The sequence below is a fragment of the Astatotilapia calliptera genome, chromosome 12, assembly GCF_900246225.1.
Source record: "Astatotilapia calliptera chromosome 12, fAstCal1.2, whole genome shotgun sequence".
Taxonomy (NCBI): domain Eukaryota; kingdom Metazoa; phylum Chordata; class Actinopteri; order Cichliformes; family Cichlidae; genus Astatotilapia; species Astatotilapia calliptera.
Genome location: NC_039313.1, coordinates 28,856,543 through 28,872,786, shown reverse-complemented (window position 1 = coordinate 28,872,786; position 16,244 = coordinate 28,856,543). Strand labels below are relative to the sequence as shown.

The 16,244-nt window shown below is 39.9% G+C and overlaps 1 protein-coding gene across 3 annotated transcripts; it reads right to left on the bottom strand.

Moving 5' to 3' along the window:
- Positions 1 to 1,699: 1,699 nt before the first annotated feature.
- LOC113034409 (long-chain-fatty-acid--CoA ligase ACSBG2-like) lies at positions 1,700 to 15,617 on the bottom strand. 3 transcript variants are annotated; one of them, XM_026188938.1, is made up of 15 exons: positions 15,323 to 15,617; positions 14,121 to 14,192; positions 13,795 to 13,988; positions 12,666 to 12,949; positions 11,693 to 11,781; positions 10,985 to 11,105; positions 10,798 to 10,878; positions 10,574 to 10,723; positions 8,085 to 8,252; positions 7,825 to 8,006; positions 6,896 to 7,126; positions 5,331 to 5,548; positions 2,870 to 3,009; positions 2,537 to 2,780; positions 1,700 to 2,271 (listed from the first exon to the last, which is right to left on the bottom strand). In XM_026188938.1, the coding sequence occupies exons 2-15, from the start codon at positions 14,162 to 14,164 to the stop codon at positions 2,180 to 2,182; spliced, it is 2,238 nt and encodes a 745-aa protein (XP_026044723.1). In that variant the 5' UTR covers positions 14,165 to 14,192; positions 15,323 to 15,617; the 3' UTR covers positions 1,700 to 2,179. The 3 variants fall into 3 exon arrangements, with proteins under 3 accessions (XP_026044723.1, XP_026044724.1, XP_026044722.1); XM_026188939.1 differs by having other exon boundaries at positions 14,121 to 14,189; XM_026188937.1 differs by lacking the exon at positions 15,323 to 15,617 and having other exon boundaries at positions 14,121 to 14,250.
- Between the last annotated feature and the right edge of the window lie 627 nt (positions 15,618 to 16,244).

Here is a 16,244-nt window from a genome sequence, read left to right as displayed (position 1 = left end):
GCTGCTACAGGCTCAGGCTGATGAAGGATGCAGGGACCTGCGGAGCCTGGTTCTGCTGGAGGCCTCTTCCTGTTAAAGTGAAGTTCTTTTCGCTTTAGTAAGACTTTTACTAATGAAATTGAAGGTCTGTATCCTTGAACTTCAGGCACTGAAGCCTTATAATGCATATACATACCTTTTAGTGAAACAATAGGCCATATACATTTTAAATATAGGACACAGACACATTTTTTAATTACAGTTTGGTCATTTTTAATTGACTATCATAGAATGATAAAAGAACCCACCCACCACTTTAATCACACTCTAGATCTTGTTTTAACATATGGCATAGAAACTGAACATTTAACAGTGTTTCCTGAAAACCCTCTCCTGTCTGATCATTTCCTGATAACATTTAAATTTACAATAATTGATTACACAGCAGTGGTGAGTAGACTTCATCACAGTAGATGTCTTTCTGAAAGCGCTGTAGCTAAGTTTAAGAATATAATCCACCCACTGTTATCATCTTCAATGCCCTGTACCAACATAGAGCAGAGCAGCTATCTGAACGCTACCCCAACAGAGGTCGATTATCTTGTTAATAATTTTACCTCCTCACTACGTACGACTCTGGATACTGTAGCTCCTGTGAAAACTAAGGCCTCAAATCAGAAGCACCTGACTCCGTGGTATAATTCTCATACGCGTAGCCTAAAGCAGATGACTCGTAAGCTGGAGAGGAAATGGCGTGTCACAAATTTAGAGGATCATCATTTAGCCTGGAGAAACAGTTTGCTGCTTTATAAGAAAGCCCTCTGCTGAAAAAGTTTTTCATACATTTATTACTTCCAGGCTGGACTACTGTAATTCATTATTATCAGGATGTCCTAAAAACTCGCTGAAAAGTCTTCAGCTAATCCAAAATGCTGCAGCAAGAGTGCTGACAGGGACTAGAAAGAGCGAGCATATTTCTCCTGTTTTGGCTTCCTGTTAAATCCAGAATTGAATTCAAAATCCTGCTCCTCACATACAAGGTCTTAAATAATCAGGCCCCATCTTATCTCAATGACCTTGTAGTACCATATCACCCTATTAGAGCACTTCGCTCTCACTCTGCAGGCCTACTTGTTGTTCCTAGAGTATTTAAAAGTAGAATGGGAGGGAGAGCCTTCAGTTTTCAGGCCCCTCTTCTGTGGAACCAGCTTCCAGTTTGGATTCGGGAGACAGACACTATCCCTACTTTTAAGATTAGGCTTAAAACTTTCCTTTTTGCTAAAGCATATAATTAGGGCTGGACCAGGTGACCCTGAATCCTCCCTTAGTTATGCTGCAATAGACGTAGGCTGCCGGGGGATTCCCATGATGCATTGAGTTTTTCCTTTCCAGTCACCTTTCTCACTCACTATGTGTTAATAGACCTCTCTGCATTGAATCATATCTGTTATTAACCTCTGTCTCTCTTCCACAGCATGTCTTTATCCTGTCTTCCTTCTCTCACCCCAACCGGTCGCAGCAGATGGCCCCGCCCCTCCCTGAGCCTGGTTCTGCTGGAGGTTTCTTCCTGTTAAAGGGGAGTTTTTCCTTCCCACTGTCGCCAAAGTGCTTGCTCATAGGGGGTCATATGATTGTTGGGTTTTTCTCTGTATCTATTATTGTGCGATTTACTGTACAATATAAAGCGCCTTGAGGCAACTTTTGTCGTGATTTGGCGCTATATAAATAATACTGAATTGAACTGAATATCTCAAAATAAATATTAAACTGTGTCAAACTGTACATGGAGAAGCACAAATGTAAAGTTTACAATTTGCACATGTGTGATTGGATAAATTCAAACTACTGATATTCATCTCACATTATAAAAATGGCTTTAATCTCCAGTCTTTGCCAGGTGAGATTACCTTTAGGAAACTGGCAATTAACGCTGTAAAAATCATTAAATACACACAGCTGCTTCAGGTATATAATACATATCTTACATATCTTTTGAGCTACAGTGGGATTTATGATTCATGATATTTCCTTCAGAAACTGACAGACACCAAGCAGTATCTGTGTCATCATACAGTCTATATGTGGCATGTTCGAGTGATATGTTTGGCAAAATTTTGACTCTGACTTATGTCTTTTATTTACAAAAAAGTATGTATGTCCATACATCCCATGACCTCCTCTCACCCCTGTGCAATGCACTCTATTGTTTTCCTGCAGCCACTGCATACATTTCATTTATTTTCTCCTGGTACATTTTCACAACAATGGGCCTCCTCAGTTTCATGGTGGGTCCTAGAAGGACAACAAAGAAAAATAGGTTATTTTGATCTCATGATAAAGTTTAGCATTCCGCTGAGCTTAAAGAGATTAAATCACTGCTGAAAAGACTCCACGGAAACACTGTTTGGCAGTCACTCCAGTTACAAAACATTGACCTCGGTTAAAAATGATTAACAGTAAGTTAAAAAAAAAAAGCAGAAGCAAATACTTACTTTAAATGGCAGTGCTACATGTACTATACTTGTAGGAAAAGGAAAATAAATTTCAGATAGCTGACCTAGCTCTCCTCCGGTGACGGAGAAGTCTTGTTCCACTATAACCCACTTTTGGACTTTCTGGGCATTGGATGTTGATCGGGCATTAACACGCTCAATGCCAGCCTGAATGGCACTGTAAATAGCTGGCTCCTTATTGGCTATAATCTCGGACACCTTGGTTGCTTTTACGCTGTGCTGTCGGCAAAATTCCAAAGCCTCTTGATTCAGCTCATCTGTGGGCTCGCCATTGTCATCCACGACACACTGCAGAAAAAGAAACAGAAGTGGTAACTCTTTTTTTTTTTTGCTTATTCAGCAACAATGCCTGTATGCAAAAAGAGAGGATCATTTACTTTAAGTGTGAGCAGCATGGAGAGGAACTTGAGCTTGTCTCCAATTAGCATGGCGTTGCTGATGATGGGCAGTTCAGACTTCACTGCATCTTCAATGGGGACAGGAGGGATGTTCTCGCCACCCGCAGTGATGATGAGCTCTGTGCAGGAAAGACAAAAACGCGTCACCTCTTATTAAGTTGGCGTATCTCAGTATCTGGTTGTAGGGTTTTAAACAACTAGCAGTGAAAATAGGTAGTTAGTTCCACGCTTGACTTGACTTTTATGCACTCACTACACAAAAAAGTGTGATTAGACAACAATTCTGAAAAAGCATACTTTGAATTCTGCTGATCATTATGTCCAAATAACTATTTTAATTTATTATACAAACAGATGGGAATTACCTTGAGTAAAATGTCAGTTTATGGTGTAAAAAAGAGAAGAAAGAATTAAAGCTAGAGAAGACAATCATCTTACACCAGCTGTAAGTGGTATTAATTCAAACTGTAAGTCTCTAGGCATCACAGGAACTCAGCCATGAAATGTCCAGGTTCACATTGCCGAAGCTCTAGCTCTGCTGACTCAGTAATTGCAGAGTATTAAACCTACTCTGGCATTAACATCAGCTCAAAAACTGTGTGCCAGGAGCTTCGTGGTGGCCGAGCAGCTCCTGTAGGTTTAATGTGTAGGTGGCCCAGTATTTTTGTCCGCAAAGTGTAAGTAAGTTATGTGTTTGCTTGTTTGTTTTTCAAATGTATAATGTACACTTTTCAAAACATAAGATGTTCTTCTAAAGTGTGTGCTATTTTTCCCCCAAAGGAGTTAGATTTTAATGCTGGTAGTGCTCAAATAATCAGATGGTAAATCTGTGACATGTTTGTGTCAGCTCCTCTGGCGTTGTATTATTAGGGTAATATTTCAACTACTGTTAAAGCTAAGGTAGCTCTGACAACTTTATATACGCTCACAGTCGCTTTATTAGGCACACCTTGCTACTACTGGGTTAAACCCATTCCCACATAGCAGACAGGTCTGGCCCTTTTATACACGTGTGTGTGTGTGTGTGTGGGGGGGGGGGGGGTGTCAGAATGTGACCCCATAAAGACTTCCCTAAACCTGCTAGTCTGGAAGTCCAGCAGTTCATCTAAACAAAAGGCACTTAGACTAAAACTGACATAGTTACGTTTACCCTACCATAAAACAAAAAAAAGGTACGACCTCTCCCATGCTCCTAGGATGTGGGTGTGAATGCCAGACCACTCTGGAATGCACACAAAGTCTTGTAGTGAACAACAGCCTAAGTCATCAAAAGGTCAACATGCAATATTCTACCATATGCAAACTTATATTATTAAAAGATTATACTGACTACTAAGTGCAATTTTCTATTGACAGCATGCCACATCCGGCCCAATTGTGGTTTGGTTTATGTGGCTCAGGCTCATAGAAAACAGGTCTGGCATCAAGCTGGCATTTCTGACTGACTGGTGTCATGGCAGGGTGTATGTCAACCAGAGGTGGGCTAGGTCTGGCAATGATGGCACTATTTATGTTCCTATGTTCCTATTTTAGTTAGAAGATCCATATGCCATGTTGCAATACTGTACTGCTATGGTAGCCAACGTTTCAAAAGCAGGTTTGACAGGTTTGTGAGTGTACACTTTATCCAAAACCTAGTGACGGTTTACTCATATTTGCCACCAGGTGGCTGTAGAGCAGGTCACCTACTGGTCGGAACGTTAGTGGTTCGATCCTTGGCTCCTCCAGTCTGCATGTCAAGAGTGTGAGTGTGAATGAATGTACTTAGGAAGCACTTAGTTTAGAGAAAGTGTGTGATTGGGCCATGTTGTATAGAGTGCTTTGAGTGATCTGGTAGAATAGAAATAAGAATCAGTCCATTCACTGTCTGAACGGAGGTTTGTCAAGTTACATTTGCACTATTATGTTCTGGCACACAACTTACACATGGCCCACATACCGCAAAGAATTGTGGCCCAGATTTGGTTTGCCAGAGGTAATCCACACTTGGGCCAGCGCAGAACCAACAGTATGTCTACACCTGGCCTTGTGCTGGCCCATGTGTGGGCCACCTCTAGCAAACCAAAGGGCCGTCATTCTTTGCGGTACGTGGGCCATGTGTAAGCACATAGTGTGGGCCAGATCTGGGCCACACCAATTTTGCTATGTAGGTTTTTGCCTTCAGAACTGAACTTTTCTCTCTGAGCAAGGTGCTGGAAACAGGGCAGCAGTTTGAAATGATTTATGCTTTGTGACATGGCATGTTTACCCACTGGTTATATCTTAGACTCTTCTTAGTGCTTGAACTAGGAAATAGGAAAGCATTTCTGAACTTGGTTAGAAACAGGTTCAGCTGTTTTGTTGCCAGTGGCAGTCAATAGAAGTGTGATAAGTGTGTCACAACTATAACCTAAATGTGTCTTTTGGTGCATTTTCTCCCAGATTCAGAGCTATAGCTTACCCTTGATCCTTCCTGTGATATACAGAAAGTCTTGTTCATCATATCTTCCCAGGTCTCCAGTGTGCAGCCAGCCATCCTCATCCAAAACCTCTGCTGTTTTGTCTGGCATGTTCAGGTAGCCCATGAAGATATTACGACCCCAGAAACAGATCTCTCCATTCCCATCCGCATCTGGATTCACCAGCTTTATCTTACAGCCTATCATCACCTTTCCACAGCTGGAAAGACAAATCAAAAGCCAGTGATGTGACCAGAATCTGCATTAAAACTTTTAATTGAGCACATAGAAATCAGAGCAAAATAACACAAATGTGGCTTAAATATGATCATTTAACATTTTAAGGAGATGGTTGTACTCCTAAAAACAACAATAACTCCTGGCCCTGACACTTTTTTTTATATTATTGACTTTTTACAGTAAGAAGCTCCGTAACAAAATTAAATATTTTAATACGTTTGGACAAACATTTTCAAATTGTGTCTGTTTTCTGATGCTTTAGTCTAAATGAACCATCCTCATTTTTATTTAGACGGGAAGTATGAATATATAAAGAGCTGTGGCTGCCTCATGAAAAAGAGAGATCATCTGCAGACTGCAGAGATATTTGAAATAACACATGGTAATAATAGATAATGGAGTCAAAAAACTAATCATCACACAAATTACTAAAACTAAAAATATACAAAATATACAAAAATATGACAGAAAGTGTCACAGAAAGAGCCCAGTTAAGCAGAAGCATCGAGGTTGTGTCATATTTTTTTTTTATGTTTTTATTGTTTTACATGTAAACAGGTGTTTCCTCAGGCTTTTAGGACTTATTCTTATGCTTTTAAATATATTTCGCTCTTTCACATACAGTTTTTTTATTATTATTATTATTTTAGAGTATTTCTTCCCTCTATTTATGTGTGAGCATGAGCACTGTCATACAAACTTCCCCTTCACTATAAAAGAGTTCACTTTACTTCTGCTCTATTTTGAATTTATTAGAAAGCTGGTATTTTATACTCAGGCTGTTTAACCAAATGTAAGGTTGTTGTAAGTTCCTGGTAATATGGGGATTACCCTGTAACTAGTTTATCAAAGGTCAATGTCAGCACTGGACAACGTGGGCACTTGTAACATACCTGCTCATCTTTAAAGAAATATGCCTCTGCAGTCATCCTGAGCTCTACAGAGCTTGAAGTGACTTTCAAGCTCAGCACAAAAACAAACTCCAATAAACCCACTGTTCAGCACCAAGGAGCAGACAAAGTTAAGTTTTTTTCCCCCTCAGAAGGCAGTAAAAACAAATTCAGAGCTGGAAACAGTGAATCTAGGACTTCAGATGGACTGAAGTGTTGATTCAAAGAAGTTTTGTTGTTGTGATTAAAATAAATAGGCCACTGCTAAGAAGTCTATTTCCTTATTAGATGCTGTCAGGTTTTTGTTTACAGTTATTACGTTGGCTATAATCTATCAGGTATGCTTGATGAAAAACAACCATCTATCACCTTCAACACAATATTTTTTGACCCCTGCTTTAACCACAATCCAACACTTCAGTCACGTCGATGTCTACCTTGTGACGCGGTATTCATCGATGGAGATGGTGTGAGGGCCAGAGCTTTCACTCATGCCATACAGCTCTTTCAAAGGGATGTTCAGGCTCATGAAGTAATCCAGAGTGTCTTTGGTAATCGGTGCAGCTCCAGTGCAGCATATTCTGCAGCGGTCCAAGCCCAAAGCAGCACGCACCTTCTTGAAGACCAGATTATTAGCCAGCATGAAGCCCCACGGCACCTGATTCTGTCTGTAACACACAAAATAAACCAATATTTTATCAAAATTATTGAGGATCTTTTTTGTTTAGGAATAATGAACTTAACGAAACTTAAAATATGATTTTAAATAAGGTTTTTCTAGGTAAAGCTGAGCATCACTGGCCGTAGTGCAAAACGCCTGGCCAGAGTCTTGCATGATTTTTTTTTCACTCTCTTTCTCCTTTTATTTGTTTAACCAACACAAAGAAAATCAAAGTAATTTGAGAACTGACCAGCTTCAGCCTAAGGCACCTTCTTTTATGTTGTGCAGACCTGATTGGCCTCACCCTGCTGGGTTATCCTGCAGCCCTGGTTTGAGACTTTCCTCTTCTCTTCATGTTTCTTGCTTTACTTTGTAATTTTATAATTTATTTATTCTGTCCTCTTGTACACTGTGCAAGTTTCTTAATGTTTTTCTTGTTTCTAAAATTATTCTGTAAATAGTCCGCTCACAGTGTTTGGGGGCTTGTCCGAGTTACTTCAAAACTGCTTTGAGAAAGGCAAATTTACTACAGTTCTCAACATTATGAGATAAACAAATACGTGAAGAACCGATGACATTACCATCCCTCACAACTGCACAAATAAATCTTTCTATGCATTATGAATGTTATAAAGTGATGGCCTGGGGATGTTAAACTGTACAAACATGTGACGTGTTCGTCTAACATCCCTGCTGCTGTCTCACCCGTTCATGACACTGTAGTTGTACTGCAGGCCAATGGACTTGGCAAAGCCTGCCACTCTCTTCTTCATTGGGGATGCTTTGGCTCCCACAGCTTTCATCTTCTCCTCGATCTTCTCCCACACACGAGGAACTCCCAGGAAACAAGTTGGGCGAACCTCTTTAAGTGTGTTTACTAAAGAGCCCTGGAAAAATTAATGGTCATTACAGTCAAATATATTTAATTAATGTTTCCTTTTTCATGAGGTAATAGTCATGCTTACTTTAAGGGCATCTGGCTCTGCAAAGTAGATGGTCCCAGCAAAGCCCATGCAGACCCAAATATCAATCATCTGGGCTGCGACGTGGCTGAGCGGCAGGTAACTGACCAGGATCTCCTCACCGCCTTTTGCTTTTAATATGGTACATCCCACATGGGCAGTCCATGTTATCTGCACATTTAAAAGTGGGGAAAAAGTCACCAGGTATTTTCTTTCGCCAAATATTTGTCTTGAATCTTTAGAGTACTCCTCTCACACATTGATCGAAACAACATTATGAAATTACAGTAGAAGAACTCGCCAGATTATATAAAAGCTCTCTGGTTGAACCACTAGTGCTATGCTTTAACTCTTTGAAGAGTTAAAAGCTTGTCCTTACAACCTACAGCCTGCATAAGATATGCTGCAGTAATTCAGCTTGTTGTGCAAATTCAATTTTATTCATGTTTATTAAAGGTGCTAGAACTAAGCTAATGAAGTGAAAACTGGAGCTTCATAATGAACTATTCCTGATGCAAATGAAACATAAAAAATAGAGCTCAAATACTTAAAAAGCAGTAAATTGGTACAAGACTATCTCTCTATCTAAGTTTTTATTATTTCAGTTTGGTATGTTTTCATATGTTATGTGAAGTGTAACATTTTGCTCTCTCTTGCAATGATAAAAAATACCAGATCCAGATTTTGGAAAGTTGTTCACTTCTAACTTGAATCAGGCTCAACTTCAGGCAAAATGTTTATGTAAATCCATCCATGAATTGAATGAATTGTGCTAACAAGCGAAACTAAGCCAGTTATTTTGGCTAATCTCCTTCTACGTGAAATTTGTGGTTTTTCTGACTTTTGATCATTTAGAACAGGGGTGTCAAACTCAAGGCACACTTTAGGTCACGGGCCAAACAAGATAAATATTTACTGAACACACTGTTTATGTTTTTTAAACATAAATATGAATTAAAAAAAGACAGGAATAATATTCCAGATTAAATAAACTTAAAAAAATAAACTTTAACTTTAAATATTTTGCTCTCCATAAAAATATATCCTGTCAAAATTATGCAAGTTAGAAATATGAACATGCTGCCAAAACCCCCAGAAAAAATAAATGAAAGCATATACAAGGTTGGAGCCGCATGTAGACGGAGCTGGGCATTGCTTCAGGAATGGAACTAATAAACTGTGCGGGCCATTCAGTGTCGTACTTTCCCTTGAGTCTATCATTACACTGCAGCTCCATCTGAATCTGCACATGTGCAGTTCAGCAAAGTCCGCTGACTTGGTTCAACATTAATTGGCAACAGGGAAAGTGAGGCAAGTTGCACTGGTGCATTTGTGACAACTTCACTTGAAATGTCTTCACCGCATCATACATGCCATGTCCATGAACTGAGAGAGTTCCTTGCTGAGCTCAAAAACTCTATTGAGAATTTTTATCCCAACTCAGCCAACGGACCTCTGTATGATGAGGAATGTCGGCAAACTCTGAATCTATTTCCCACATAAAAGACTGAAATTGACGGTGCTTTAAACTTTTAGCTCCGATAAAATTTACGGTTTGCGTTACGGTGATCATTACATGCTCCATTTTTAGGACTTTACCACACAGCCTTTCCTGCTGTATGATGCAGTGATATGCAGTTCTCCCCCTGCATCTTTACTCGCATCCTGCTGACTAGTCCACTTTTTTCACCGCACAACACCGGCGCTCCATCTGTTGTAGGTCCAACAAGTTTGTCCCAGGGCAGTTTCATGTCGGTTACACTTTGACATACGTTTTTAAAAAAGTCTTTTCCTGTCATTGTTCCGTGCGATTTAATGTTCAATATTTCCTCTCCACGGATGAAGATGGCCAGCTGTGCAATGTCCATCATGTCTATACTTTTCTTGTCTATACATGTCTGTACTTTTCAGCTTATCCTGACGTTTTGTCTCGTAGTGCCGTCTTAAATAAAATTCCTTAATTACAGCCACATTAGCTCCACTAATAAGACACACGGGTTTACCAGCAATGCCAGTGTAACTACCGCCCCTCCCACCTCTGCCCAGCGCAAAGCACAAGGCTCGCATGCAGAGTGAAGCGGAAATAAGTGCGAGAGAGAGAGAGAGAGAGGGTGAGAGAAAGAAAAAAAAAAAACAACCCATGGCTCGCGATAAGGAGCCGGCTCATGTCGTTCACGTCAAGGATCCGGCTCTAAGAGCCATTTCGTTTGCAACCGACACATCACTAATGCATAACAATAATAATACAGCTATATAAAATGATCTCGCGGGCCAGATATAAATGTACGCCGGGCCGGATGTGGCCCGCGGGCCTTGACTTTGACACGTGATTTAGAACAAGACAGAAAAAAGCTGCAATCTGAGCCTTAACAATTTGATGGCTACTTAATAAAATTAACAGTATTCAAAGACTTTTCAGTTCAATCTTAAATCTTAAAAGCCAATACCTTTTAGAAGAAGAGAGAGAGAAATCTCTTGTCAGGGCTACTCACATTGTCATGGCTCAACATGACTCCTTTAGGGTTGCCAGTGGTTCCAGAGGTGTAGATGAGGGTGCAGCACTCATTGGGCCGAAGACTGTCAATCACAGCATTCAGCTGCTCATCGGGCACATCCTCTCCCAGCTTCATGAACTCTTCCCACTACAGAAATAAGGAAGTTGAATCAAAACAGTGCATCAATGATAAGTAAATAAATGTTTGCTATGTAGACGTACTGTATACAGGAACGGAGCTTTCTGCTGTAGCTCGCCTTTGTACTGAACAATGGCTCTCAGATGAGGTAGATGATCTTTAACCTGTTAAAAGATACAAAGATAACATGTGAGGACAGAACCTCACTCACAAGTAATACATGTATTACTTTATAAAGAGATGGTGGTGAATTAAGATGAAACTGCCGACCTGCAGGATTTTGTCGAGCTGTTTCTGGTTCTCCACAACCAGGACATTGGCCTCACAGTTGGCAGCCACATACTGACAGGCCTCTGGTGAGTTTGTGGTGTAAATCCCGGCTGCCAGCCCTCTAAGGGACAAACAATTGCTTGAGCTATATATTACCTTGTATGAGTCACTGTCATGTGTTACCAGTTTGGCTACAGCTTGATGTGAAATGGAAAATAATTAGATATTTTGTTTGGTGAACAGAAATGAGTATTTTTTTAAACTGTAGATTAAGCAAGAAAAACTAAATAAAGTGAGGGGTGATTACGCCTATCCCAGCTGGCACAGGGCGAGAGGCAGACGGCCTTTCACAATCACACTGATTTTAGAATCAAAAATTAACCTAACCCTGTTCCATGTCTTTAGACTATGGGACACAAATGGAATTCATTGGAGGAATTCTATTTGTGCACTTGTGCAGTTTGTGGCGGTGTCCGAACTGCACAAGTTGCATGTCCCTTAGTACTTCCTGACAGCTTGAAAAAATGCCAAATATCACATCCATGTAATTTTAACTGAGCCTCATGTGGGTGGAGACACAAACAGAGGTTCTGAGATAAGAAAGGACAAAGATAAATGTGCATGTCAGACAGTGCAGAGGTAACACAGGTCCAAAAGTAGACTAATTTAAAATGTTATCAGATTCAGTTCCTTATAGAGTGATCTTACCCGGCCAAGATGCAGCCGATGTCTGAGATGAACCACTCAGCGGAGTTGAATCCCAGAATCCCTACACCATGGTAACGCTCCAGCCCCAACTGATAAAAACAAAGGACAGGTAGATGCTTTTAAAGAAGAAGTGACTTTAATTACACAGCGCAGCAGGCGTATACCTTCGTTACTTCTGCGTCTTGTTGCATTAGCCACTCCACTCACACGGGACACAGATATGGCTGTGAAACATAAAACGTAACACAAGCTGGGCATTTCACACACCCAAGTTTCCAGCATGCTGTTCTCACATCAAGAAGATTAAGATAAGAAGTGCTGTTTATAAAAACTGGGCCAGGAGTTAAATTATTTATGCAGCCTTCAGTTCAAAAAGTATTGTTCAGTTACATAAACACAGCTTTCTAATTAAAAACAACCAAAAAACAAAACAAAAACCGAGTCGATGTTTGTTTAAATCAGAATTCTAACAATCATTTGGTTACTTTGTTTCTAATTCAGAGCATTTGATGACTTAAAAGTTCTAAGTTTGCGCTTTATAGGAGCACAAGTGTCAAATCCTCTAAGCGCCTGGGTTTGAGGTTAATGCAGGAGGCAACAAAGACCTTTTAAGGCCAAAGAGCAAGAATGGGTGCAGGAAAGGTCTAAGGGAGTGATCCCCAGCATCTGCTGATCTCTTGGTTAAAAATGACAACTCTGGCAACTTGGTTTACAACTAACTTTGTGAATGAATGACAACAGCATGCGTTAAAATGAATGACTGCACTGTATGCTAAATAAATGCTTAAATTATTTAATTATTTCACAATTCTTAAAATCCAACTTTACTCTATGAAATAATGTTTAAGGCAAATTAATAACATTCTAAAGATCTACGACTGCCAAATAGCTTCTTTGCATTATATTTGAAGTTCACTGAAGTGTAATTTTCGTTCAACAGATGCAGGACGATTTGCAAAACAAGCAAACAAACCTTGAGAAAACTTTTCGCAGCTGCACGACACTGCTCGTAGTATTGGTTCCAGGTTAGAGTCATCCACTGGCCATCTTTTTTGGAAACCAAAGCTGGATGATTCCCATACTTCTCGACTGTCTCCAGGAACATCTGATGGACGGTGATGGGAGCCTCTGAGCCTGGCCCTGATTCCTCCATTCTCAGCCTCACTGCCTGCTCTCTGCCGGTGCTCCATAACTGGTCAGCTGGGGCTAGATTTGTTGCCAAATGGGCCGTCGACAGGGGAACTGCCTTGGGCTCTTCTGTATTGCGAGAACAAGGGCAGCTGCATATACTCTCCATGAATCACAAGTCAAAAGACACAGCTAGTCAGGTGTATCACAGGACTGCAGATATCTCTGTGCTGTTACCCTAGGTGAGTTACTTTAATGTGCAGTGTGCAGTGAAGGCTCTGCTGTTATCTGAGCTGAAACAGGAAGTTCCACATTACAAATGCGTACCTAACAAACAGGTTCAGCCAGAAGAAGTCATGTAATTTTAGTTACAGGACTGAATGAGCACACAGACAACATACTAAATTCTGCCATCCAGTAAAAATTCTCGAGTGTTTCACGTGGTTTTAAAAGGCATGTTCAAGACGATCTTTAGCACTTGATGCCCCAGTAATCCTGTATGCTTCAGCATTCCTAAGAAATTTTAAAGCCTTGCAGCCATCTGTCTTTATGAGAGGAGTGATTTCTTTTAAGTGCTATTGTCTTTTTTGTTTTCATATTTCCCGAAAATTTCTTTTCCTTCCAGCTTGCGGTCATTTTATGTCTGAAAATATCTAAAATGATATTTATTTTCTTGTTTCCCCACAGAGTAGGTTATATCTAGCCTTAAATGCCTTTGTGTTTTGACATTTAAAGTGACAAAGTTTATTCATTAGCTTTTTTACAGTTTGCAAATGCTTTTACGTATTCAGTCTTCTTATTGAAAATAATTATTTAAATCAACCTAAAACAAGATAATAAACAGAATTTGTTGAAAAGAAGTGGGTGTCTTTCACTCTAGCTTCTTATGTGAAAACTTTGTGGTTTACACCCAAGGACAGACAATTTTCTTTTAGTTTGGAGGCATACCGTTACCATCGCCATTTCACCCTTACCTGTGGAAAATCCTTCAGTAGCTCCCTTCTGCTCAGACGATATGGGAGGCTGGGTCAGTAACTCAGTGTTACTGAGTGGATGGATCTTTGGAGGCAGTGTTGCACTGAAGTCGCCCGTCTTGGCTTTCCCATTGAGTATGACAGATGTGTGGGTCTTTATATCTGTGGCATCTGACTCAGTTTGAGCAGGAATGCTGGAGCAGACATTGAGATGACACGAATGAGAACTGATGATAATCGTAAAATCTAATTTTTAGATAGTTTGAAAAGAAGTGGTCCTATATTATCTATTTGACCTGCCCAGGGACTCATCTCTCTTTACATACCTTTCCATGTTACCATCCATAACTGCAGGGCTATTGCTCTTCATAAATTAATTTTCTTTGAGCTTATGTCTGCTAGAAACAGAGAAGATGAAATTAGCATGAAAACCCTCCAGAAACCCTCCACCGAGGACTCTCCAAGCAGTTAAGATTATGAAACAGCATCACTCCACTCATTTATATGTGACTGACATTCACCAAAGTCAGTGCAACAGGTCACAGCCAGTGACCGCATGTGCTGCCAATCACACACGCAGCAGCAGTGCATGTTGAAACTACTAGTATTGCGGCAAGAAGCATTGCTAAATCCACGTAGACTTACTTTGCCTCCAAGCAGCACCTTTCACCCAGATAATCGTGAAAGTGCTGCCATTACCAGTTAACATACTGAATAACAATCATGTCAGACTTAAAATAACTCTTCCTTGGCCTGTGCTCTACACAGTGAATGAATGCCCTCTAATGTGAATATTTAGCAACAGCAGAAACAAGTGAAAAGTTTTCTGCAGATATTTTCCTCCAAGTTCAATTAACTGCACCAATAAAAGCAATCAGTCTTTTTGCAGGGATGTAACAACAATAAATCTGATAATCAATGTTGCACCAGATTTCTAACAAATGCTGACTTTGTGTTAAAGATTGAAATCTGTCAAGATAAGCAGGATCTCAGTCCAACCTCAAAATTTCAAGATTGCCCTTGACAAGATTTCTCTGGACCAAAGTTCATAAACTTACAAAACTGCAGTTTGGCAACATTAAGTAGCAGAGGAAAAACCTTTGCTCCAGATTATGTAAAAACGTTATAAACTATCCTGTGATGCAAACAAATTCATTTTAGCCTCACTGGTGACTTAGTTCTCACATTACACAGAAAAACACCTTAACTATTGAAAATGCATTGGAAAATCTAAAAACAGCAGCAGTGAGAGATGTTAACTCTCTGTGGATGTGCCTGCTCACATCTATTCCTACGTTTCAGTCATATGTTTGATTTAACACATTCACTATGCATCTCCAGAGCCGTGTTTAACCTGAAGTGTACATACTCAGTGAGGAAAAATGGAAAAAACAGCACAAACAAGTCTGAATTTCTATGAGTAAAAATAAATCTTTATGCACATCCTGCAGTCTAAATAGCAGTTTATTCTTTTCTCACTTAACACATTCAAAAGACAGAAATCTCTGCTGTAGAAATGATATCCTACCTTCTCTGCTGACAGACCCAAGTGGCATCAACTTCAAGGCTGCAGTCAGGTGTGAGACAAAATTGCATCAACCTTTGCTCAATGCAGGTTCACAGATGTTGCCCCCTGGGGTAAATATCAACGCACAGGGGATTTTGATAAGATTGACGTGTTCCTTGGTCTCACGAGACTTGCACAATCCTTTCAACATCTCCTGCAGAGGTTGTGTCAACCAGATAGAGCTGTACAAGGAGAACTGGCTAAAAAAAGTTTGGATTTGCACTAAAAAGAAGTGAGTTTAATCCAGTGGGTTTCAGATCTGCTTGTAGCTTTGTTTGGAGTTTCTAACAGCTATAGGCACTGGTTATATTCAGTTGCAGGATTATGTGTCAAGCATCCAATAAGATAACAAAGCTTTGATGGGTGGGGGTATTATTAAAGTGTTTATTGTCTCAGTTAAACTTGTGATGGCGGTTATTATCACATGAAGGATGAGGCCGGTCATAGAAATAGATTATAAAACTAGATGATATCTCTCTGGGTTTATGAGGCGATACTTTGACCTAGCAAAAAACAACAACAACAAAGTTTTCAGCATAAGGACAACTTGTGCAAATCTTTGCCCACCTGACTTTATTGGCACATCAAGAAAAAGGAGATGTCAGCAATAAAAAAGGATGCATTCCTTTAAAAAAAAAAATCTCTTTAGTTCTTTTCTGAGATATAAAAAGAAATCAATAAGAAACGATAATGGAAAAGAAATATTTAATCATTAACAGAGTCCTCTTTTAACCATCTTCTATCCTCCCTGCGCCATTAAAGGCAGTGAACACTGTTTTCTAAGCAAATATAGGGGAAAGGTTATGCTTTTGACACATGGTTACCTTGCTCACAGGAACTAAGGTCACTGAATCATACCACCTAGTCACACCATAGCCACTCC

Excerpts from the sequence above, each read along its gene's own strand:
- LOC113034409 (XM_026188938.1), bottom strand. The coding sequence starts at position 14,164 with ATGAAGAGCAATAGCCCTGCAGTTATGGATGGTAACATGGAAAG. Across the intron at positions 8,007-8,084 it reads CAGAGCCAGATGCCCTTAAA|GGCTCTTTAGTAAACACACT; the intron begins GTAAGCATGACT and ends TAATTTTTCCAG. Across the intron at positions 2,781-2,869 it reads CCATGCTGCTCACACTTAAA|TGTGTCGTGGATGACAATGG; the intron begins GTAAATGATCCT and ends CTTTTTCTGCAG.